This window comes from Macrobrachium nipponense, chromosome 22 (assembly GCF_015104395.2).
Source record: "Macrobrachium nipponense isolate FS-2020 chromosome 22, ASM1510439v2, whole genome shotgun sequence".
NCBI classification, from domain to species: Eukaryota; Metazoa; Arthropoda; class Malacostraca; order Decapoda; family Palaemonidae; genus Macrobrachium; species Macrobrachium nipponense.
Window position 1 is genome coordinate 43,150,920 of NC_087213.1, and position 25,822 is coordinate 43,176,741.

General features: G+C 40.7%; 1 protein-coding gene across 3 annotated transcripts in view; it reads right to left on the reverse strand.

The window, feature by feature from the left end:
• Window positions 1–11,777: 11,777 nt before the first annotated feature.
• Window positions 11,778–25,822, reverse strand: part of LOC135198614 (piggyBac transposable element-derived protein 4-like) — a 34,194-nt gene continuing 20,149 nt past the window's right edge. For all 3 annotated transcript variants that reach the window (XM_064226361.1, XM_064226364.1, XM_064226362.1), the window contains exon 4: window positions 11,778–13,533. In XM_064226361.1, coding sequence (XP_064082431.1) covers window positions 11,987–13,533 — 1,547 coding nt within the window. In that variant the 3' untranslated portion in view covers window positions 11,778–11,986. The remainder of the gene's footprint in view (window positions 13,534–25,822) is intronic.

Consider the following 25,822-nt stretch of genomic DNA (forward strand, 5'->3'; position numbering starts at 1 on the left):
GTTCCTCATGACTATTGCACCTTGTTCAAGACAGAAGACCAGAACAACAACAGGTTCCTCAAGAACTTGAGAGAGAGAGAGAGAGAGAGAGAGAGAGATCATAAACACGGACACCTATCAATTAATCTATATACTGCACAGGTTCTTCTTCCTATGGAATGATGTATCTACGGTTTGCCGAAAATTCATAAAGACATTCAGGGCCTCAGTGGCGTGATCTGTATAGTCTTGGCGTGCCACCTTGATGGCCACGAGTTCGGTTCTCGGGCATGCCACTGAGGTGTTAGAGATGTGATTTTTGGTGATAGAAGTTCACTCTCGACGTGGTTTGGAAGTCACGTAAAGCCGTTGGTCCCGTTGCTGAATAATCACTGGTTCCATGCAACTTCAAAACACCATGCAAACGAAATAAACAGCAGTGCCTATTTGCTTCTGACAGTTGAATTGAGGAAGGTCACTTGGCAAGGTCAGTAATATGCTTCGTTCGTCATGCGATGGTTCGATGAGGATATTATTTATATACCTGTTTTTTCTGTCAGGGGTTGTGGGGGGGGCGGGCGGATTAGACGCGTAGTACCTGAATAATGAGATTAGGAGAGAGTCTTTGTAGCATGGTAGGCGATAGAGACCGTGTATGGGTAAGGTAACGTCAGGCATGGTATCATGAAACCAACGGCTGCTGTCATTTAAGCAATTCGTAACGCATTAACACAGAAGCCTCGCTCTTCTTCCTCTTCTGATTATATATATATATATATATATATATACTTAATATATATTATATATATATATAAATCATATATATATATGTGTGTGTGTGTGTGTGTGTGTGTGTATGATGACTGCCACAAAGGACCCTGTCCTTAGGACTCCTCGGGAATATACTAGTGTCATGCGCCTAAAGGAGGAAGAGAAGTCGAGAGACGCCAGACGACACAACATACAAAACCTATTGTATGAGAGAGAGAGAGAGAGAGAGACAGAGAGAGAGAACATTTATGTTACGGGAAACAATGAAAATAGTACTACTACTTGAGACGCAATCTTTCTGAACGCTAATATTACTATAGCTTTCGAGTATTGAGGAATTAGGTGACTTTATATAACTGTTCATTTAGAATCAGGAAGTTGCATTTTTTATGATCTAGGAGCGTGGGTAACTCGCACCTCATCGAGAAGAGGGTTATCCGTTAATTTTCTCCAACAGGGTATCAGTTATGCGATGTTTTTTTTTAACTGTATTTTGGGAATATGAATTACATATATATACAGGAATAATTGTTCAAGTAACCATTCTTTACGTCTTAGTTTTCAAGGAACTAACATTTTCGAAGTGTACTTTAGTACTATGTCATTTTATTACTCATTTTTGTCGTGAGTGTGTGTGTTTGTGTATGTGTGTGGATGAAGAACTTCTCAAGACTCCGTTCGAGTACCCAAATATTTTTTTTACCCTACTCTTCAGAACCCCTGAGGGAATAGAGGCTACCCAGGCGAGGCCTCTACCCAAGCAAGCCACCGAAGAGATTCCGTTGTAGCGAGAGCTTTCCTCGTCCTCTTCATCCTCATGACAATATGTTCTGCATTTTCCTTGGACAGCAGATGAATCTGTTTTTCATTCGTTTTGATAGGCAGTATTTGATTGTAGTACGCGTGTGTGAGTGTGTGTGTGTGTGTGTGAGAGAGAGAGAGAGAGAGGAGAGAGAGAGCGCTGCCCTTCGCATACAGGCGTTTTGTGATATGATTTTTCGTAGCCGTCTCATACTCTTGGCTATGAATACTCTGCCCATATTTCGCGATGCCCTCTGTTGTCAATCGTTACAGAAGGATGTTGAGACACTATGTTGATTTTCCGGTGACTTCTTTTCTGCAAAGCCGCCATGCCAGATCTAGGCTTTTAATCGCGAAACTAGATAAAAAAAAAAAAAAAAAAAAAAAAAAAAAACCTTGGATACGTTTGCCGGCGTCTTGTCTCGCCCATCAAAGGTGGATATCATTATCAAAATCTTACAATAATAACAACTTGCTCGCGCCCCAGTCGACGACAGAACGAACGCCATAGAAGCAATTTCGTTTAGATTCACTCGGTACATTCATGTGGTAGTGTCAATTTGAGATAAACATTGGTAATTTAAATGACATGATGCTCATATTCGGGTGACTTTTAGCATCCTATCCAGTCTGTTTTTGTAGGTGTTTTTTCCCTCTATGACGGTAAAGTGGGAATTTTACAATATCGAATAGATCTGGTTTCTTTGACTGATTGATGCCGATCTCTGCTTGTTTTGTTTTAATTAAGAATCTCCATTAATGGCATCATTTTGGTTGTTTCTCTCAACCCTCTCGTTAGGAACTCCATATAAACCAACCTGATTCATTCAGTCTCACAGTAAATACAATGTAGCTTTCTAGGTGAAGCCACTAACTGGGAAAGTTCGAAATGAAAAGACAGAGAGCCAAGTACTTTTGTGTATTTAACACATTTTAACACATGTATTAGATAAATGAAAGTACTTTGCTCTCTCTCTCTCTCTCTCTCTCTTTGCATTTTGAACTTTCCCAATCAGTGTCCTCAGCTAATAAACAAAATCACGTGCTTATTTTTGTGATGACATAACACTAGAGTTTGTGTTGATGGTGAGTCTCGTGTCATGAAATTCATTCCTGGATTCTTTATATGGAGTAAAACGGGGTCCCTTCAGGCATATACTGCTTGACACTATGGCTGGTTAAGCTGCGTGTTTATTGTGTTGTGGTAACATGCTAGATTCTGTCCGTCCATCTTTCCACCATGAGCTTAATTTCTACTTCAGATGTTGAAGTCCATCTTCCTCCCTCCCTCCCGGCAGAAGATGAGGGATGGAGTTGCTCCTTCTGGGTGGGCAGGCAGTAAAGAGGACGAATGGAAATGCGAAAAAGAAATTCCTGGATTTCTCCAGAGGTCTGCAGGGAGTGTTCTCGAGGCGTTCACCAGAGCAAGTGAGGATTTGTGACGTCATCGGTCCCTGAATCAATCCACTGACATTCGTGCTCAGTCTTTCCTTCGAAAACACCACTTCTAAAAGGAAAACGAATTAACTTTATGAATGTGAAAATTTACTAGAAATGTATTGAATTTCTCATTCCATCAACGCCTTTCTGCACACACACACACACACACACACACAACACACACACACACACACACACACACATATATATATATATATATATATATATATATATATATATATATGATATATAGTATATTATCTATATTATATATATATATATATATATATATATATATATATATATATATATATATTATATATATATATATTGGGGAAGTTAAAGAATTTTGACATAAGCCTATTTATATTTCATGAATATTGTCAATTATTTAGTTTATTATTATCACTTTTATTTTACTGAACGATTATTACATGCTTGGTTTAATATTATTATTATTATTATTATTATTAATGTAGTAGTGACAATAATGAGAGAGAGAGAGAGAGAGAGAGAGGCACGACCGACCGAGATGAGTTCATTATAATAATTAAAAGCGGCCGTACATGAGTTCTTACGTACACTCAGTCAGAGGATGCACTCATAGAAGCCTTTAATTTGAGACTCTCTCTCTCCCTAATTAAATAATTGAATAAATAAGTAAATAAATAAATAAATAAATGTAAGTTCTTGCCTGCCTGCCTTATATCATATTACATATACATTTTTCGCCATAGCAAGTATTGTAAAATAAGTGAAAATATTATATTTCACGGTAACGGATTTTCAAATTAAGTTACTATTTTGCGCTTTTCACTTACTTGCAATTAACATGACGAGCGTTTTCACACAGGTAGTTTTCTATTATTTCAAGTTTTATATACGATTTCCTTATATGCATGACACTTTTTTTCATCTGATTATGAAATATTTCAAGATTTATATAAGATTTCCTTTTTTTTTCTACACCCTTCACTCGAGGAGAATTTTAATTGCTTATTTTAAAGGTGTTGATGTTAACTTTGTCTCGATGAACCCCAGGACTATTGCTGCTTCGATAATTTGATCTGCATAGCCGTTGTTTGTAAGCAGCTGGCGAATTCGATCGAGTTCATTATGTATGTCTCTCCATGATGAGCTGTGAGTGAAGGCTCTGTTGACATTCGCACTCACGACAGACTTTTTGTATGCATCCGGGCATTCCCCGCGTGCGTTCAAGCAACGGCCAGCGTGTGTTGCTTTTGTATAAACGGTCGTCTTAAACTGTCCTTCTTGTTGTTTTACCAGGACATCAAGAAATGGCAGAGTCTTCTTCTGGCTGTGCTCTGTGGTGAAGTTGAGCACTGAGTTTCTTTTCAGAGCATCTGCTAGTTTTCTGGCATCGTCAGGTTCTTTTATTGGGACGAATATACCGTCGATGTACCGCCCATAAATCCTAGGTTTTTGATGTTCTCTAAAGGTCCTTTCTTCGACGGTGGCCATGTACATATTTGCAAAAAGGACCCCTAGTGGGGATCCCATGGCGACTCCGTCTACTTGTCGAAATAATTCACCCTGATGAGAGAGGGAAGGGGCCACTGTAGTACTAGCTTTCAGCATATCTCGGAGGACATCTTCGGAAATGGGCAGCGGGTTCTTCTCGGACCTGTATACACGATCAAGAGTGATGTCGATCATTTCTTCGACGGGAACATTCGTAAACAAACTCTCAACGTCGAGTGAGGCAATGTCGTCTTCTGGTCCTTTTTCCTGTAGGAGATCGATAAACTCCACCGCTGATTTCAGTGAATATGCACCGGGTATGTAAGGTACCAGCAAATCATTCAGGACCTTCGCTATCCTATAGGTTGGGGATGTCATCTGAGAGATGATGGGCCTTAGGGGGTTTTCACTGTTCCGTAGCAGTAACCGGGTCCATAGTCTCCTTTTACCTTAGGGAATTTTACGACGTCTTGCTGATTATTGGCCCTAGTCACAAGCCTCGACACTTTCTTTCAGAGGTCCTCAGTGGGGTCTTTTGTTAAACGTTGGAATTTGGAAGTGGCCAGGAGGATCCTATCCATCTTTTCAAAATAATCACTTTTCTTCATCGCTACGTAAACTGATGATTTGTGCGTATGTCAACAGAGCCTTCACACACAGCTCATCATTGAGAGACATACATAATGAATTCGATCGAATTCGCCAACTGCTTACAAACAACGGCTATGCAGATCAAATTATCGAAGCAGCAATAAAAAAGAAAATGGACGAATTTTACCAACCCAACATGATGACGAAAAAAGAGGAGAACTTGATTATTTACCATCGTACAAGGAGGATTGCTACACACTATGCGGGATAATAAACAGAGGCGTAACCCCAAAAGCCCCTTACCATAAAATAAGCCTCAGGATATATAGTAAACCCAACCTTGTAGCAGCCTTAATAATGAAGAACAGCACCGCTCCGGGGGGGGGACCGAAGGAGATGTGCACGAATGTACTTTACAAATTTACTTGTCCAGAGGTGTGTAAACCTCACAGCCAAAACTACATCGGGCACACTACAACGACCCTTCAGAGACGTCTGCTGGCTCATAGAAATCAAGGGGCCATCCGTCAACATTACATAGATGTTCACGACAGGAAGCCATCTCTACAAGAGCTCATAGAAGGCACCCAGGTCGTGCACAGAGAAGACAACTACGGTCGCCTCTTAATAATGGAAGCGGTGAGCATCGCTATTCAGAAGCCAACCTTGAACGTCCAACAAGAATCGGACCATATACTCCCCTCCAGCAGGAGAAGGAATACGCAAGCCAACAGGGACCAGACAGCGCGCCCAATCCACCGAGAACATCACGCCCCTTGGAAGACATGAGAAGACCCAGCGTCAGCGAAAGTCAAGTAACATCCTTGCTCTGGTCGCTGAGACCCAGCCCAACACGAATCAGCAACCGTTAACCAACGTAGACCATTTTGGACATACACACACACACACGCTCACTCACTCAAATTTAAATCATACACATTTATGTATAAACAGAAATTATCTCTTGTACCTTTATGCATGCTATAAAATATATACATATATTTGTATTCCTGTATTTAGATTTCTATATTCATTTTCATTCCTGTATGTAATTTTGTAATTTTTATCTAAAACCAACATGTAACATATTAAATTTTAAACATACATTTAAGGAAACTCTAGCACATGGCATTGTATTTTGAATATTTATTTAACCACTGTTTAAACTTTCACTCTTATTGTCACAGTATACATATGTCCTTATGTTCTTTGTATCTAAAACAACGCCCTTAAGCTGTTAATCCCTAGACTAACCAGTACCCATACCTCAAGGTCATACCTCCCCACACGATGAAATAAATAGGCCGAAAGGTCAGATTGTAAGTCAGTAGTCGCTTGATAATGCCATAAGGCGAAACAGCTGTCGTAACAAAATTCAATAAATGGAAGAAGGAAGTCTGCGTATTTTTCACCAGAAATTGACGAACGAGAATCGAAAAAACTTCATTGGTATGAAGATACCTGCAAGAAACTTATTGATGCCATTAAAGCAATTGCTTTTAACGAAAATATATATGTGTATGTATGTAATATATATTATATATATATATATATATATATATATATATATATATATATATATATTATTTATATATATATATATATGCATACATAGAATTACTTCCCTCAAAGGCCCCTATATATAGTCCTATAGAGTCTGAAAACTCTCCAATTATGGCCAAAAAATTCCCAAAACCCGTTGCAATTATGGCAAAAAAATAATAAAACAGGATTAAAAACCATTATAATATGACAAAAACCATAAAATTGGGTCCATTAAGGCTAAAACCCTTTAAAGTTAGGGCTAATTAGCCCTGCAACTCCCATAATTAGGGCTAAATGACCTATTAAATGCTAAAAATATAGGAGATGTTACATAGGTTAATCCACCATGATTACTACTACTGTTCCTTCGTTGGGTGGATAATCCAGAAAGCCCAATTCAGATTCCGACTGGAATCAGCTGCGAGTCATTTATACGTATTAAAATTATCATATGAATAAATTCATAGCAACCCGATGCCCCAAAACTGGGGACAAAGTGGGTATTCGATCTCGACTTCTGGGGGGACCTCTGGACCCTCATCGCCACATTTCCCTTCCGTCATTTAGCCTAGTCGCTTATTTTGATCTAAACTTTTCTCTATTACCTCACCTCGTCGTTTTTCATCATTTTAATACGATTTCCTACCCTTGGGGTATGGTGATGGGTATTAGGTGCCCTGGCAGGGACTTGCCTCAGCCAAGTCGTAGGGTATAGTGGTATTAGTACCCAGTACTACCCCATGACACGTGCCCCTGGCATCTAAACGGGTTGTGGGAGTGGGTGGGGCTAAGTATGGGGTCAAATAGAAAGGGGCAACCCCCCCCACCCTTTTCCTGGGTACTGTTAGGTTACGTTAAGCCAAGGGCTACCTTATGACCTCACAGGGCATTTAAGGAGGGGGTTATGGCTTATTTTGGGGAAAGGGGGGTCTAATGGAAAGGGCTAAATCCCCCACCCCTCTTTCTGGCCACATAAGCAAACGGCATCCTAGGTAACGTTAGGTCAATATGAGGTTCATATATAGGTCACATTCCCTAGGGATAGCCTAGGCTAGACTGGGTTACATTTCGGCCTATATTAGCCTGGAGGTTACTCTCACTTCAATACTGGCCTACAGTTAGACGTCTTTTTCGTAAATGAGATTAAAAAGCAAATTAGTTTCCGCGTTCGATGCCCTATAATATTCGTGGTCAATTGATCCACAACTAGTGCTGGCCTACGCCCACTGGGATGAAACGGTTAATTCTGACGATAGCATAAAAAAGATGATTCCAAGACAAACAAAAGTCACTTTTGCCATCTGCCGTAGCTCATATTTCTGGTCAATTTATTTACACTTTACAATAACTGCTCACCTCGTGCCACCTCTCAATCTGAAACCTGGGCCAAAAGCCAAATTTGGAATGGTACTGCCTAGCTCACTCATGAGTGGCGTACTTTCTTATTTGTTTCATGCTAATATTTCGGGTATGTTCATTTTACAAATATTTTGGGTAGTTCATCCCCCATAAAACATCATATACAAAAGGAAAATTGTTATGTTTACAGGGTTTACTGGTAAATCTTAATGTGGACATTTTATCCCACAACTTTTACAAATCGTAACGATAGAAATGTGTAAAATATTTCCAGATTTTGAAGATTGGAAAGTTTTCTTTCTTATTTGTGATATATTTGTGATATATTGCCTCCTAATTATGGGTTTCAATTGTCACCCTGATTTCAGTTTGTTCATAAACTTGAAAAGATAAAAACTGAAGTGTATGCATAGAGGACATCCTCACAAAAAGAAAGATCAAAAGAGGTAATCCTAACAAGGCTCCATATAGGACACACAAGATTCTCGCATGGTCACTTGATGTCAACACCACATGCTGACCCAATAAAGTGTAATAGATGTCAAACACCCATGACAGAGCAGCATTTAATTGTTGAATGCCCACATTGGACCCAACAAAGATCAATTTATCCATGGAATTAAAAAATGAAAAGTATTCTTACTGAAAGCAAATTTTTTTCAATTAACATCAGAAATTTTTTTACAATAAAGTCTAAATTTTTTAATCCATTTATTTTTTTCCCTTCTTTTCCTTCTCAGGATTAATTCCTGAGAACCAGCCCAAGAAGAGTCTACTTAAGACTCAGAGGTCTGGAAAAACTAAGCCCTATTAATGATAATAACTGGGACCTGTAAAGTCAATCGGCGCTGTAAGGGAAATTGAGACCAAGAAGGTTTGGAAGGTGTATAACAGGAGGAAAACCTCAAAGCAGTTGAAGAAGAAGCACTGTGAAACAATCGTTGGAGAAGGTGGAAAGTCAGGTGGAAGAAAGAGAAATGAACAGAATGTGTTTAGTTTAGTTCTCCTTTAGGACTGAAGAATGACAAAACATGGCCAAGCAGTTTATATACCATACTTTTTACTTAAGTCTTGAATATCCAGTGTAAAGTAAAAGTTGACTTAGGAACTATCTAAAATTGCTGTTAGCTGTGAGATATCTATCATTTATGGCTCTTAATGACATTTTCTGGACCATTTTTGAGAACCCATTCCACAGGAACTTTTGACAAATGAATCTCGTGACCCTCCTGAGTCGAGGCCGTTTTTGCCTCACCTCTGGTACTTCATAATGGCAGGAAATAACAATAGTTGTAGACATTCTGAAACAATGGAAAAAGGTTTCTGAGCCGGTTCTCGGTGAGAAATGACACATCCGTTTGCATGTTGCACTTTTCTTTGGCCAATTGCACATCCAGAAACACAACTTGCCATGAAACTTGGATATGTGTAGTGATACTGGGCTCCTTTCTAAGGCATCTTCTTCATGAACCTTAATATAAAAAAAGTGTACTCAAAACTCTTGCATGTCCTAAGAGGGGAAATGTTACATACACAAACTAAAAAGGGCTAGAGTCAGTGACTTACATTCATAGTACATTCTCACTAAGATAAATGCATCATTACCTAATTCCTGAGTCTAATAAACATATAAAAAGCTGTACAAAATCAGATCAAATTCATAGATATATAACTCAAAGAATATTGATAAATATTCCCTGATAATTCAATCCACTTGGTATTATTATTATTATTATTATTATTACGGCTTAGATTTTCCAGACCTCTGAGCCCTATGTAGACTCTTCTCGGACTGTTAATCCATTTGATAACATATAAAGGTCACTTGTCAAGCAAAGAAAATAATATACAAAACACATTCCTATTTTGGTGATTTAAGCATCTTAACAGTGTGATGGCTTCTGTTCAACAAGGCATTTCTATTCTCGAAGCAGCTCAGACAGAAGATCTATGACTGATTATTTGGCTTTCTGGAGATTCTATCTTCATAAAAATAGGACTTACGATATCTATTTTATGCATTCACTATAAAAATCAAGGTTGCACGGCAAAACTGATTTACCTCCTTAGCACAACTGATAAAGTTACATAAAGGAATTTGCCTGAGTTTTACAAAAATTCACTTCGTTCCATGTTAGCGAAACGGAACTTGAAAATAAATCTGACAATTTGTTTAGTTACGAAGATAGCGCAGGTTTACCTCCATTCCATGAGTGTCCAAGATTGTCTTTGGTACTTTTGGAACACCTACAGAATTTACAATCAGCAGAAAGTCATAAAATAATAAACTATATCAGTAAGAAAAAATGTCAGTAACATAATTTCAAGTTAAAATCATTTCTAGACAAAACTATCAAGTTGTTTAGGACAACATTAGCAAACATTAACCAAGTGGACGATGTCAAATGAAGAAACCTGGACATCTCTGGAGAAGCAAAACCTTTTGAAGCCTATTGTGTTTTATCTTAATATTTTTGAAGACCAAATATGTTTCTTTAAGGAAAAATAATACTACCTGATTTTCCTGCTGTGTATGAGCAAAGTACCAGACAAATTTCATAAACATGTAAGTCACTGGAAAGAAAATCTATTATACTTTCTCACTGAACAACTGGAAGTTAAATTACATTGTTCACAAACTACTTCATATAGAAGTATAAAAAAAATAAAGTACAATTACTCAGCTTGTGAATGAGACAGAAACCAGGGTTCTGTCATCAAAAACAAATTCGTAGACATCAATAAACATGATTGTCTTAGAGATCAGAAACAGTAAGCGAGAACTCTCCTTTTTTCTCAGTGTTCCCTCAACACATTTATTGATAACACTGACAAATGAATTGGTCTCAACTGAATAATCAGTTGCCTAAAAACATTTGAAATCATAAAAATATCAATAAGACATTAAAATAGTAAAGTGATTCAGTGCTGTATCTAAGAACCAGTGGTTATTAACCAATAATCTTATATGTAAATATATAAAAATAACCCATTTTCTCATAAAGCAAATAGAATCATTTTTAAATTGCTACACTTATCAGAGCTCATAAGGAAAAGTTTCCCCCAATGAAGAAAGAGAGCATTTTCTTGTCCACACACAAGTCAAATGAAGTTTCACTCACAAAAGTTACTCAAGTTCTCTCTTAACAATATTCAAATTACAGCAGTTATATAAAAGCATTTAATAAAAATTGCTTGGACAGAGATCAAGTAATATGCAGTATCTGTATAGTGGGAATTCTCGCGTCTTTTGAGATTGTTTGGTAATGAATGCTTTCTCTCATGCATGAGTTTTCATGTGTGTTTTGAGATTATTTGAAACAAGAACTTTTTTGACATACAGAGCAAGAATATGGTTTCTCTCCCGTATGAGTTCTCATGTGACATTTGAGAGTACTTGAACCAGAAAAACGTCTTTGACATACAGAGCAAGTACATGGTTTCTCTCCCGTATGAGTTCTCAAGTGAAATTTGAGAACACTTATAATTTTTGGCCTAATTGACATACGTACATAAAATACTGCTGCCTTAACCAATTCTTGATGTTTGTGCCTGATCTCAATTTTAGACATGTGGAATTTCTCTGAAGTATATGAAGTTATATATCAATAGAAAGCTAATGCTTTGAATATTCTGATACATTATAACAAATTATCCTAATGCAAAGAATCTAATGAAAGAAAAATGATAAAACTGAGGTGGATTTAAAATTTTTTCTTTTTTCAAAATCTATTTTGAATGACCATAAAATGGCTTTAGTTAATTCTCAGTAGTGTTATGGGTATTAAATTGTAAGGTAAATAACATCCTTTCATTTGATGGCTAGTGTTTCATTTTATTGTGAAAAACAGCAAAGCATACAGGGCAAATTCCTCCATCACATTTTGGGCAAAAATAGCCTGAGCGGACCCTTTTAGGGTGACCTGCTATACAGTTCCTCTTCTTCCCCACTGGGAGCTTTATAATCTTATGCCCATCATCTGCAGATAATGCTACATGGGAGGGACTCCCCACTGGATCAGGTGAGAGTGAAGCTGCCTGGATTTGTTCCAGTGTACGTCTTTTCCTGATGATTTTTTACCGGTTCGTAGTTCTGGACAAGCGACTCGACTAAGGAAACCATGAACTTATATCTATCCAAGGGATGGCTTCTTGATGTATTAGCAGCATACAGTATATAGCTGTTGAGGACAGCAGTCCCAATCAGTGAAAAGGCTGCCTTGTTAGTCCATTTCAGTGTCTTGCGTTCAGCTAGGCATGAGTAAAGCTTGGTGTCTTTCAAGTCTACACCACCCATGACATGACTGTAGTCATCAACAATTTGTGGAACAATTTTGTCAGGTTTGCCTGTTCTTTTGACAAATTTATAGCCTCCTTTTGAGGAAGTAGATAGAAGAACAGGTGTTTGCTTGCCATCCTTGTAAGCCACACATAACAAAGGACCCTTCCTACGCTCTGAAACCTCTCTGTTTTTCAGTTTTTTCTTTACAGCATCCATAGGCAGTCCTTTACAGTTAGTGCGAACTGTTCCAGTTGCTGTTGTACCATTCTGCCAAAGATCTTCAAACAGCTTAGGTGAAGAAAAGTAGTCATTGTCAAGACCTAGGTGATGACCACGATGAAATAAACCTGCTTTCTCAAGAAGCCTCATAACAAGGTAATATTTGGCCCCATTATCACTTACATGCATACCAGCTGTTCCCCTATATACTTCAAAAGCATAAGTATAACCACTCCTTGCCTCGCATAAACACCAAACCTTTATTCCAAACCTAGCATGATGCTTGTTTGGCATATACTGTCGCAAACGAGGGGTCTTACCTCTAAAACCAATAATGCTTTCATCAATGGATATTTTTCTCTCAGGGTAGTAATGACTTTTGAAAGTCCTCTGGAAGTGATCAATAACTGGTTGTATTTTGTACAATTTATATGCTGGGTGATCTGGTTGTGGAATTTTTGAATTGTCTGCAAAATGCAGAAACTTGAGTAACAGTTCAAACCTTTCTCTATTGTAGTGGTTAGAGAACCATGGTGTTGCCTGGCTTGAATTTGTACAATCCCAGTAAGACCTCAGAGTTGGTTTCTTGATAAGCCCCATATTCAAAATAACCCCCAAAAAAGCCAATATTTCATTCACAAATGTTTGACCTTGTTTGATCCATAAGTTGACTATAGACCTTTTCTTTCGCTGTAGATACTCAGTATGGGACTGTATCCATTGACTTGCATACAAATTAGTTTCATCAACAATTTTCTGAACAAAACTATCTGTAATAAAGAGCTTCAGGTATTCTATTGGTAGTGCATCATGTTGTGGGGGATGGATTGGTCCACAATGGCCTGTGTATCTTACAGTAGGTGGTCCAGCTTCATTAGCTAATACCTGAACCCAGTCTCCCTCCTCACTGCTATCACCATCGGGATTCACATCATCACTTTCATCTACTGATTCACCGTCAGTCTCACTTTCATCATCAGTATCAATATCTTCCTCACTGGTGTCACAGCCATCATAATTGCTATCATCAGTTTCTGATTGAGTAAAACTCCCACAATTATCATCTGCAAAAGTGAACTTATGAAAATACTAATATATATATATATATATATATATATATATATATATATATATATATATATATATATATATATAAACTATATAACAGATAACACCAAACATCGACAGAGAACACTGCTATTTACAATCATAATGACAAGCACAAAATAAAACACATATAAAAACATAATTACAACAAAGTGCTACTCATATATTTACTATGTGTGTTCATTCATTACTCTACATGTTCATTTGTTGCTCATGCATGAAATGTGTTACCAAATTTTTCAAGAGAAACTACCTATCCTATCCTGTAATATATATTATTCCCTAAAACAGGGAAGAAATAAAAATACCTAATATTCCCTAAAATAGTATAGAATTGAAATAAGAATATTCTTATAAATATGCTACTGAAACTACATAAAAAGGTATGAAGTAATGTTTACGTTGAAGACCTGTAGCCTACTCACGTGTGTTTACGTCCAGCTGTCAAAACAATTTTGCGGAGATCGTAAGAGACATGGAAAAAGTTTTTGTGGCTTTGCTTTTGTGGTAGTTTTCCTGCATTATACTTTGGCATGTAATTGTATAAACTATTACTGAATCACGAGAAATGCACACATTACAAAACTTACATAGACAACACAAACAAGACAAGGACACAGGTAGTACAACGTTTTGGCAAAGAGATCGTCTTTGTAAACAAACACTTTTGAATGAATTCCAGTTTTTCTTGGCTTTGCCAAACATTTTTCTTTCACTACAAAACACACAAAACATTCCTGAATCACAAGAAGCCATTATATCCATAAATTTTGGCATCTAAGTCCTAAATATCATGTAAAATATATCGCTAAAGAGTTCCAGGCACACCACGGCAAAAACACAGCCGAAAGCAACCACATTCAAGACCAAAACAAAAGCTAATTCTGTGATTGGTTGCTACTTCATGACGTAAAATAAGATAGCCAATGGCAAGGAAGCATTGTAGTGATGTTTTAAGGCCACCAAAAATGCCTAGTGGGGATGTGAGAGCAGGGAATTTGAACAGAACTTTAGAGAGCCACGATCGTGGCCTCACAGCGTCTACCGGTAAAGCCACGATCGTGGCCTCACAGCGTCTACTGGTAAAGCCATGATCGTGGCCTCACGGCATCTACCGGTAAAGCCATGATTGTGGCCTCACAGGGTATAAGGGTTAACCAATAATCTTATAAATATAAAAAAAAAATTCTCATAAAGCAAATATAATCATTTTTAACTTGCTGCACTTATCTGAGCTCATAAGTAAAAGTCTCCCTAGATGAAGAAAGAGAGCATTTTCTTGTCCACACTTACGTCAAACAAAATTTCACTTACAAATGTTACTCAAGTTCTCTCTTAACGATATTCAAATTACATCAGTTATATAAAAGCATTTAATAAAAATGACTTGGACAGAGATCAAGCAATATACAGATTCTGTCTAGTGTGAATTCTAATGTCTTTTGAGATTGTTTGTTAAGTGAATGCTTTACTTATGCATGAGTTTTCATGTCTTTTGTGAGATTACTTGAATCAGAAAAACTTTTTTGAACATACGAGTAAGTATATGTTTTCTCTCTCAACGTATGAATGTTTTCATGTGTTTTGTGAGATTACTTGAATCAGAAAAACTTTTTTGACATACAGAGTAAGTATATGGTTTCTCTCCCGTATGAATTTTCATGTGTTTTGTGAGATTACTTGAATCAAAAAAACTTTTTTGACATACAGAGCAAGTATATGGTTTCTCTCCTGTATGAGTTCTCATGTGACATTTGAGAGTATTTGAAAAAGAAAAACTTTTCTGGGCTCAACCTGTGCCGCTCCGTGAAATGCTCCTTATAGCACCATTTCTAAGGTATAAAAACTGCTAAATATACCAGAGAAAAAAAAATTACATGGAATGCTAGGAATATACCCAGCTCGCTCACCCTTATAGGGTGTCGGTATAGTAACTGGGGCGTGTTAAAACCACTATCAGTGGTCCCTTACCAATTAGTCCTCTCCTTTCTCAACATCCCCAGTTACTACGAGGTGCCATTCTACATCCGACTACTGCCCGCTACTACTACTACTACTACCCACGCGACTCCCATCATTCCTTTCTATAGCACCATGATACCTACAAGCATTCTTGTGTTTGGAAGCTTTATTGTGCTTATTGTGAAGATGTCTGACCTTCTTGAGACTCCTACTACCAAGTTGAGTATTGCAATTATCAATTTTGATAAGTTGAGGTGGCGACACACTTTAAAATTATATATATTGTTAATTTTAGCTTCGGGAGTGTTGTATGATGCCGCTCCCCCGGCAGCCATTTTGGTGTCGCTACCTCCCAGAGCTTCATGTTTATTTGACGACTTCCAATTAGTTCCTCATACTAATTGTAGTCGGGTTTATTTAGCTCTAGACATCTCATACAATGGTTATTTATGATTATTGATGTTTATTAACGCTTGAGTATTAGTTAGGCCATTTTGGCGTTCATATAGTTAGGCTACCTGTAGGCTTCGGAAGGTAGCCTACACCAGTGAGTTCCCTTTTGATATACCTATAATTATATCTAGGTTAAGTCGTTTCTATTGAAATAAGTATGGGAGTAGCCTAACCAGCTACATCCCTCTTTAAGCTTTCTACGGAAGACTAATGTTTTTATTCAATTCGAAGAGATCTGATTAGGGAGTTGGAACACGATTAAACTTATAAGATGATATCCTTAAATGAATTGTATTACCTGACCAGGTCGGCATTATACCCGATTTTGGAGGGTTAGGCTATACGCTCGTATCACACCATGTTCCTCTCTCTACCTCCATTTTCCCCATCCCCCTTTTTTTACTCACACTATGTCGTTATAGCCTACTTTACTTTAGAATATATAATTTTGTTTTATATAAATTGTTATTTATTGTGTATGTATTGGAAAGAAGGCCATAGCCCTACTGCCTTGATCGGGTGGATCCACTGTGTCTCGGAGGGTTGTCCCACCTGACCGGTCACAGTGACCACATGATCACGAGCGAGACACTCTTCTCGGCTGTCTCCCTCCCCCTGTACCCACCTCGGTGGAGTACTTACTCACCACACCCTAGCCCCGGGAAATAGGCTTGAGTCATAACACTCTAGGGGGGAAGGGGGGAACAGCTGAGAGAGAGGCATTGCTCACACGCTCTGTGAGTCGAGGCAGGTAGCGCTCTCTCCTTGGCTAGTCATGGATGGCCACCAGACGCGCCGGACTGAGTACGCACCTTGCTACGTACCTCGTATCCTCCTATCCCCGGAATCCCATCTTCGCTATCCTTCCGCCCCGGTAGGGCCGGGATAAACCTTAGAATCGTATTTATATATTAGTAGCTATGATTCTTTGATTGCATTCAGGCAAAATTTTTACCCTGTTCTGATCCCGTAGGCTGATCCCTTATATAAAAGGATATTAACGAAATGGTCGATCTGGGAAGAAGGTTACAGACGGAGCCTAGTATTTCCTTAACTTATTTATATTAATATTATTCTCGGGCCAGAATCATAATGGTAGGAATTCATAATTCCAACCAGGTATTCCGGCACCAGTATTGGTGTCCCTAAAACTCTGATTTCTTTGTGCCCCATTGTCACCAAGTTATTTTTTTAAAGAAGCACTTCACGGAACTGTACATTCCGGGGCCGATGGAATACTAGGAAACCTGGTTTCCACTCGTCCCAAGCCTTTCTTCACAATACGTACGTTCTACTCCGGTAGGGGTACGGAGAGCTGAGAGAAGTTCCATAGTAAAACTTTTCTCTCCAGAGCCGGCGGACTGGTGCAAGGTTAACCCTGCCACCATTTCTGTCAGCTCCAAAACCTTATAATGACAAAATTTTGGATGACATGAGGTGGTACAAGAAGGAGAACAGAATATTAGGATACCATTGTAAAACACTTAATGCATAGTTAATAAGGAAGCATGCGACTCCGCTGAACTAAACACAGCGGATCTAACTTAACTATACATGGCACCAGATCTTCTGGTGATATCACATTATGATACTCATGTATCAAATTAATTTACAGGTGGTACGCTGTCAGGAGACAGCATGCGCTGCTGTGCTACAGCAATCGTGTGGGCATGAGGTCTGCCGATGTCATGCCAGGTGTGCAGTCCAGGTGGACGACCTTCTGGTTTGGCATCCAGAAGGATGTGAGATCTGCTACACGCTGGTCTCAGATTTAACAAATGACTCGGTATGTACAACATTCCGTCCCCTAGAAATAATTACTAAGCATATCGGCAATATGGAACTTGAAAAATACATTGTCGTATTATGGGGTAAGTTCTGACGGGAATTTTTCTTTCAGACTCCCCAAGCCATCAAGAGCTCTTCCCTGGCGACCCTCAAGATCTGGGTCGGCGGCTTCGGCCGCAACGTGAAGGCCAAGAAGCCATATATCCTGACAGAGGATATGTGCACTCTACTGTACCCTAACGCCAAGATGTCGGCGGCAGTGCCGAAGGAAGTAGCAGCGCCAATCATCGCCAGGATCAGAGAAGAAACACAAGTTCTTCCTGAAGATCTTGAGGGACTAGGGGAAGCCGTCTTAGAAGATGTAGCAGCCATCAACCTAGACGTCGAACCGATGGTCCTCGACTCCGCCGGACAAGGTAAGGAGGTAAGTGAGGCAGGTGGCGCCCGGTCTAAGATTCCAATTCTTAGTCTGGCGCAGTCTAACTCTTCTTCTTTGACTTCTTTCCAGGGGTTCACTGGGAAGGTCATGGCTGGGGACAAGCCATGCTCAGTGGCCCCTAAAGCTAAACATTTGAAGAAGGCCCTACCTAAACCAAGCAAACCTTCTAAGCTGCCCAAACCACTCCCAACCAGGCCATCATCAGCGTCTAAGCTAAAGACGGACTCTGCAGTTGCTACTCCCCCACATCAGGGGTCAAGAGCCCTTAAGGAGCTCAAAGGCAAAGACGCCGGAACTTGCATTTGATCCGGTAGCCTTCTCGAGCCAACTCATGGAGAGGATGGGTAGCATAGTCCAGTCCCAGATTGGACCAATTGCTGATCGCCTGCAGTCTGTGGACAATTTGGCCCAGAGACTGCAAAATCAAGAGAATCTCATAGAGAATCTCTTGCGATCCGGACTACCACAACAACAGCAGTTTGTGATTCTGGACGCGTCAAAACTCCCGGCGTTCGTTAAGAACAACCCGTGGCTACTGGCTCTTCATGCCCCGTTCTTAGAGGGCATGTTAACGATAGAAGGATGTGGTACCCGTCCGGTAGAAGACTTTGAATTCTACCCGGCGGGATTACGATTTCCCTTCCCTGGTTACGCGCGCCTGACAGAGGAAGTGTTAGTAAGGGTAGATAAGGCCCCTACGGAAACCGTTATCTACCCAAAAGAGCAAGCTCAGTCCGCCTGGGTCCGGACTTTAAATGATTGGGAGTGCGTCAATACAAAATTGATGCCCCATAAAGGATCATATACTATGTTCGTGGTTGAAGGGCAAACCCCAACACCATGCACCACAAAAGTAGTTGATCTCGCCTTACAGGCGGCTATGGAAGTCAAACCCATGCCGCAATTAAGGGAAACTGACTTGACTTCCCTGTTGTTCCCGGGAGACCAAGATTGCTGGGTTGACGCACCAGCTACGTTCACAGTAGGGAAATTGAACTCAGACTGTGCCACCACACAGTTTAGTGAACGACTTCCTAGATTTTCGGACTCTCTGATTAAGACAGAGTACGAGGCAAGAACCAGGCTGAGTAGATCCATCAACTTGGCTACGATGGCGGAGATGACTTCATTGGTCTACGCCAAGGAGCCATTGTTCAAGATCTTAACAAAGTCTTTGCTCCACACACTCCAGAGTGATGCATATGACTTTGCAGTGGCTCGATGCAATTGCCGGAAACATGTCCTAGCTGAGGCCTCCATTAGGCATGAGCCTAACAGATTAATTAAGGCCTCAATCTGGGGAGCGGACTTGTTCCCGGAAGACGTAGTAAACAGCGTCCTCGGGGAAGCAGCAAGAGTTAACCAAAGCCTCAAAGTCCGGTGGGGTCTAATTCCTAAACGAAAATATGAGCCCACCGGAACACAATCAAGAGGCAGGAAAAGACCAAGGAAGTTTCAGTCCTTCCAAGGTCCACAAACTCAAACTGTGGTACAGGCAATGCCAGTATCCCAGAAGAGTCAGCCTTCCACATCAAAGACTCAGCCCCAACAACAATATGTGTGGGTAAGCCAGCCACCTCAACAACCAGTAGCCACTACCTCGTTTACTGCATCTCCAGCATATAACCCTACCTTTGAAACACAAGGTGTGTTTCACGGATACAATAGGCATGCGAGAGGTAGTAGAGCTAGGGGAGCCTTCCGGCATAGAGGCAGCGGAAGAGCTTCCGGAAAAGGTAGAGGATTCCGAGGGAGCCGTGGAAGCAGACCTTCTGCAAACCAGTGAGACTCCCCAGGTAGGAGGAAGGCTGTACCTCTTCTGGAGCCGTTGGACTTTCAGCAAATGGGAATACAGCATAATATCGAAGGGTCTGGGGTGGAGTTGGATAAAAGGGCCCCCTCCACCAACCAGTTTTTATCAGATTCCAACGGCAGACCTAACACTACACCAAAGATCTCCTTCTAAAGAAAGCAATAAAAGAGGTAAAATGTTTAAAATTTCAAGGACGCTTGTTCAGCATTCCAAAGAAAGCCTCAGACAAACGAAGAGTAATCTTAGACCTGTCCCATTTGAATACATATATTCAATGCGACAAGTTCCATATGCTGACCCGTCTCGCAGGTGCGGACCTTACTTCCCCGTGGGACCATCACCACCTCTATAGATCTTACAGGCGCTTATTATCATGTTCCGATAGCAAGGCATTTTCGTCCTTTCCTAGGATTCAAGCTAAGCAAAAGGGCATATACATTCAAAGTGATGCCATTCGGACTCAATATAGCGCCCAGGATATTCACAAAGTTGGCGGAGATAGTAGTCCAAGAGCTGAGAACTCAAGGAATACAGTTAGTGGCCTACCTAGACGATTGGCTTATCTGGGCCAACAGCGTTGAGGAATGCCACAAGGCGACGGACAAAGTAATAAAATTTCTGGAAAACTCAGGATTCCAAATAAATTTCTCCGGCAGCATGTTTCCAGTGGTTACGTTTACAATGGAACCTGAACACACACAAGCTGTCAATTCCACCAAAAAAGAGGAAAGAGATAGCAAGGAACGCAAAAAGTTTTCTCAAGGACAAACTAACGTCCCAGAGAAACCAAGAAAGAATCCTAGGCTCACTCCAGTTTGCCTCAGTAACAGACACATTACTGAAAGCCAAACTGAAAGACATCAATCGAGTGTGGCGGTCCAAAGCAAACAAGAAAAATCGAGACAAAATTTCTCGGATTCCACCAATACTGAGGAAAAGACTTCAACCATGGACCAAAGTAAAAACCTAGCAAAATCGGTACCCTTACGATTCCCACCGCCGGCACTAGTAATCCATACAGATGCCTCCCTAAGCGGTTGGGGATGTTACTCCCAATACGAAAAGGTCCAAGGTTTGTGGTCAGTGACATTCCGTCAACTACACATCAATATCCTAGAAGCCATGGCAGTGTTTTTGACTCTAAAAAGTCTTTCCCTGTCAAAGAAACAACATATCAGACTAATACTAGACAACGAGGTGATAGTCCACTGCATAAACAGGGGAGGTTCCAAATCAAGTCACATAAATCATGTGATGATAGAAATCTTTTCTATGGCAACAAAGAACCATTGGCACCTGTTAGCTGTTCACCTGGCGGGGGTAAGAAATGTGGTCATGGACGCACTATCTAGGACAACTCCGCTGGAGTCGGAATGGTCCTTAGACAAAAAGTCATTCAATTGGATCTGCCAACAGGTTCCGGATCTCCAAGTAGATCTATTTGCCACAGAATCCAACCACAAGCTACAATGTTATGTAGCACCCAACCTGGACCCTCTGGCCTATGCCACAGACGCCATGTCCATAGATTGGAACAACTAGCAGAGGATTTACCTGTTTCCACCTATAAACATGCTAATGAAAGTCCTGGACAATCTCAGGACTTTCAAAGGATGGATAGCCCTGGTAGCCCCCAATTGGCCCAAAAGCAACTGGTTTCCTCTCTTGGTGGAACTGGGACTCCACCCCCGGCGGATTCCCAACCCAAGTTGACACCGATAGTACAAACTCACAGTGTGTTAGCTTCCTCAAGAATTCAGAGTGCCCTAGCTTTATGGACTTTATGAAATTTGCAGCACAAAAAGATGCTGAGATTGATCCTCTAAACACTTTGTTCTTAGAGTCAGACAAAAGAGAATCTACTCTTCGGCAATATGATTCTGCTGTAAGAAAGCTAGCCAAGTTTCTAAAAGACTCAGAGGTTCAGACAATGACTACGAATCTGGCAGTTACCTTTTCAGGACTTTGTTTGAAACAGGCTTAGCCCCTAATACAATTACAACAATTAAATCTGCTTTAAAGAAAATATTTCAGATCGGGTTTAATATTAATCTTACAGATTCGTATTTTTCGTCTATTCCGAGAGCCTGTACCAGACTAAAACCAGTAACTTGTCCTCACACAGTTTCCTGGTTTTTAAATGATGTCCTTAAGCTAGCTTCTGACACTGATAATGACTCATGTTCTTATATAACGCTTCTTAGGAAAACGTTATTCTTGATAAGTTTAGCCTCAGGAGTCAGAATATTTGAACTCTCAGCATTACCTCGAGAACCAAATCATATTGACTTTCTTTCTTCTGGTGAAATATTAATCTTTCCAGACAGGAAATTCTTAGCAAAGAATGAGGATCCACAGAATAGATGGTCCCCGTGGAAGATTGTCCCACTTCCACAGGATCTATCTCTGTGTCCAGTTAATACCCTGAAAGCCTATTTGAATAGAACCTCCAAAAAGTCTTCAGGCCCTTTATTTATTAGAGAAAATGGAGGAACCATTTCTCTGAAAGGAATCAGACAACAGATTCTTTATTTTATTAAACAAGCCAACCCGGAATCAGTCCCACATGCCCATGATATCTGAGCAGTAGCTACTACAGTCAATTATTTTCATCACATGAATTATGAAGAATTAAAAAGATATACAGGCTGGAACTCACCAGCAGTATTCAAACGCCACTACCTAAAATCCTTGGAAGCCCTAAAATTTGCAACAGTGGCAGCAGGGAATGTGGTTCCTCCTGATATATCAGAACCATTATAACAGGGTCTAATCTTCATAAATATTTTTTCCTTTAGTACTTTCTCTCCTACCTCCTTGCTTATTGTCCCTGCCTTAGCCTTGACCTTCATCTGGATTACACATTAACCCACTCTTATGATGTGTACGTATATGTTAATAATGTTATTGTATTAGATTTAGACATCTTATATTATCTATTTTTGGGATGTTTTCCCTAATGTTACCAATAGTTTTGGAACTCTCACTAATTTTTATAGTCTAAGAGATATGTAAAATGACAATTTGTCGAAAATTGCATTTTTCCTAACTATACAAACCTGAGGTCCTTTAACAATAGGAAGTAGCTAGCGGCAGCTGGATAGGTCGTAAGCTTCGAACAAGGGGAGAACGGTAGTTAACTGCTTGTCCGACAGTCGCGGGCCGCACGACTGGGAGGTAAACAAATCACTTTTGCTTTTGGCCCATGCAAAATACGCAGAGTGAGGGGTGGCATGGGAGGAGGGACTATGTTAAAGGACCTCAGTTTGTATAGTTAGGAAAAATGCAATTTTCGACAAATTGTCATTTGTTCCGATACGTAAAACAAACCATCGGTCCTTTAACAATAGGAAGACTCACTTCTTGGTGGGAGGAATCTGAGTCTTTTGATGAACAGACTGGTGTTCGTCCATCCCTGGAATGCCTCCCTGGTCGTAAGAGCGAGGGAGGGATCCAAGCCTCTGTCCGATTGATCGGGGTGTGCACCGCAGGATCAATGGTCAGACCTCTGGGCCGAGTACTAAGAGAGAGGCAAGCGTATCTCTTCGTACCAGCAAGCAAGAACTTGTTCCTGTTTGCAAGAGGCAACATAAAGTATGGGTTTGTCTCAAGCTGGCATCCACTTCCTCCCCCTTGTTTTGGAGGAAGTGGTGGATATACGCTACTATCCCTAGTGAAAGGGATAGGATGGGGCTCTGCTGAGTAAGCTCACCTGCATCTTGTCCTTATCCAGCAGGGTGACGACCGTGTCCCTCTAACCACGAGGTAGAGGGGAAGAAAAGATGGGAAGAGGAGCCAGTCACACTCTCATTCACTCATCCATTCTTACGGTCACACCAGGACTCGATGCTGTTCAGCCTGCGATGGGGTCTGGGTTCGCTACACAACGTGTTGAGCAGCCACCACGAGTCCCAAGGAAAAAGATCCAAGGACCTGTGGGCAATATCCCGAAGGTAGAAGGAGGGGCATGTGGTCTGGTTGGACCAGACCCCTGCCTTCAGTACCTGCGCCACGGAGAAGTTCTTGTGGACAAGGCAGCATCTCCTTCGCATCGAAGGCGGTGAAGTCCATTAGGGAGGGGATTGTGAACGACTCGAACCAATCGTCAGGGACCGAAGGGTTCTGAGTCTTCGCTACGAAGTTCGGTACGAAATCGAGCGTCACGGATCCCCATCCCCTGGATGCTTGACTTCGCAGGAGAAGTCATGCAGTTCCTCAGAGGAAAAGAAGGGAATAGTCGCATGACCTATCCCTCTTCTCTACTTCGGTGATGTCCAGTACCCATACTGGTCTGTCCGTTTGCCACGAAGTCTCTCGCATCCTCCTATCCCCATGCAGCGAAGTCTCTGTAGTGGATAGGACACCGACACTCCATGGTGGGTGTCGATGGTATGGGTACTGTGACAAGCTATTAAAACGAAGTAATGATTGCTCTATAACAACCGAACTAAGTCAACAGCGTAGTTCGTAACTGACTCGGGCGCTCTGACAGCTGCCGACTGACTGCGTTCGGTAGGAGGCAAGTTGTCCAAGCATCCGAGTAAGTCACGTGACCTTCGCCTTCAGAATGGTTAGACCGAGAGACCAAACAAATAATGTATTTGTTTGTCACCAATGCCGGACAGCGAGGTGATGATTCTCTTAAGGCATGTGCCCAACAGGCGAAAGTCAATTGCCTTCTAGAGACCGAGGTCCCTGAAGGCAAAACATCTCATAGTTGTTGAATCTCAGCCAAGGAGAAACAACACTAAGTACCGTTGAAGACGAAGGTAGATATTGAATGCAACCTACGTCTTCACAGACGAATCGAGAGAAGGTTTCTCAAGATTCATAACCTGTGCTTACAAATGACTGAAAACGCTAACCGCTATTTCATTGCTGTCCGGTGAGAAGTAGTTGCAATGAAAGCGGGGCGTTCTTCAGTAATGAAAACACTGGGGAAAGCCGCCTGAAGAACTGCTTCTCATGGGCTGAACATTTGGAAGTAGAGCTGTTAGGTCGGAGAGTAGGCGATGTCTTCTGACACATCTTGTTAATTCGGGTTGAACAATGAACAATTGTACACCTACGAATACAAGATATTTTGAAGACAAACTCAGATGTCTGCAAAATCATTCGCATTATCGCAGTGCGATGCAGCGGGAGACTTGTACAGACTTCTGTTACCGTGCGGTAAACAGAAAGATGAACGAGTCCAAGAGATATCTCTGTTGAAAATTCTCGCAATGTCGAAGGCGATGGAATCTAGCGACACGGCAGTAGATGGACCTTCATTATTGTGAGAATCCCCGTTAATCAGAGACCTAAGTCCATGATTGTTGGGCAGAGATACGGTTCGGTAGTCAATCAAAGCAGGGGAGAGAGAGACATAACTGACCGTGCATCTCGGAGGCCCAGCTGATACTGAGCTGCTATCAGGCAGTTCAATACGCAGTAGTTGAGCCTGAGCTCTCGCTGACTCGTCATCCTGAGTTGCCAGGTAATCCATTATTCCACGAAGGAATGCGTTCGGCTAGAACCACCGAGCATAAAAGATATGCTCGAGCAATTATATTTAGGCGAAACGAATTTCGGTAAATATAAAAGTTGAAATGGTGTTGTCGTGACAAAACCATAAGTATATAAATTTGAAACTGAAAACTCCTGGGAGGTTGCAGGCAACCCCGAGTTGTAGTTCAATTAGAATACTTCTCGTCTAAGTCGCAATCCGTAGGTTGAACTAGGATATGCGCCTACCCCTCGGACAATTCAACTGCTTCCGCAGAATCATGTCGCGAGGTTAATATACGTA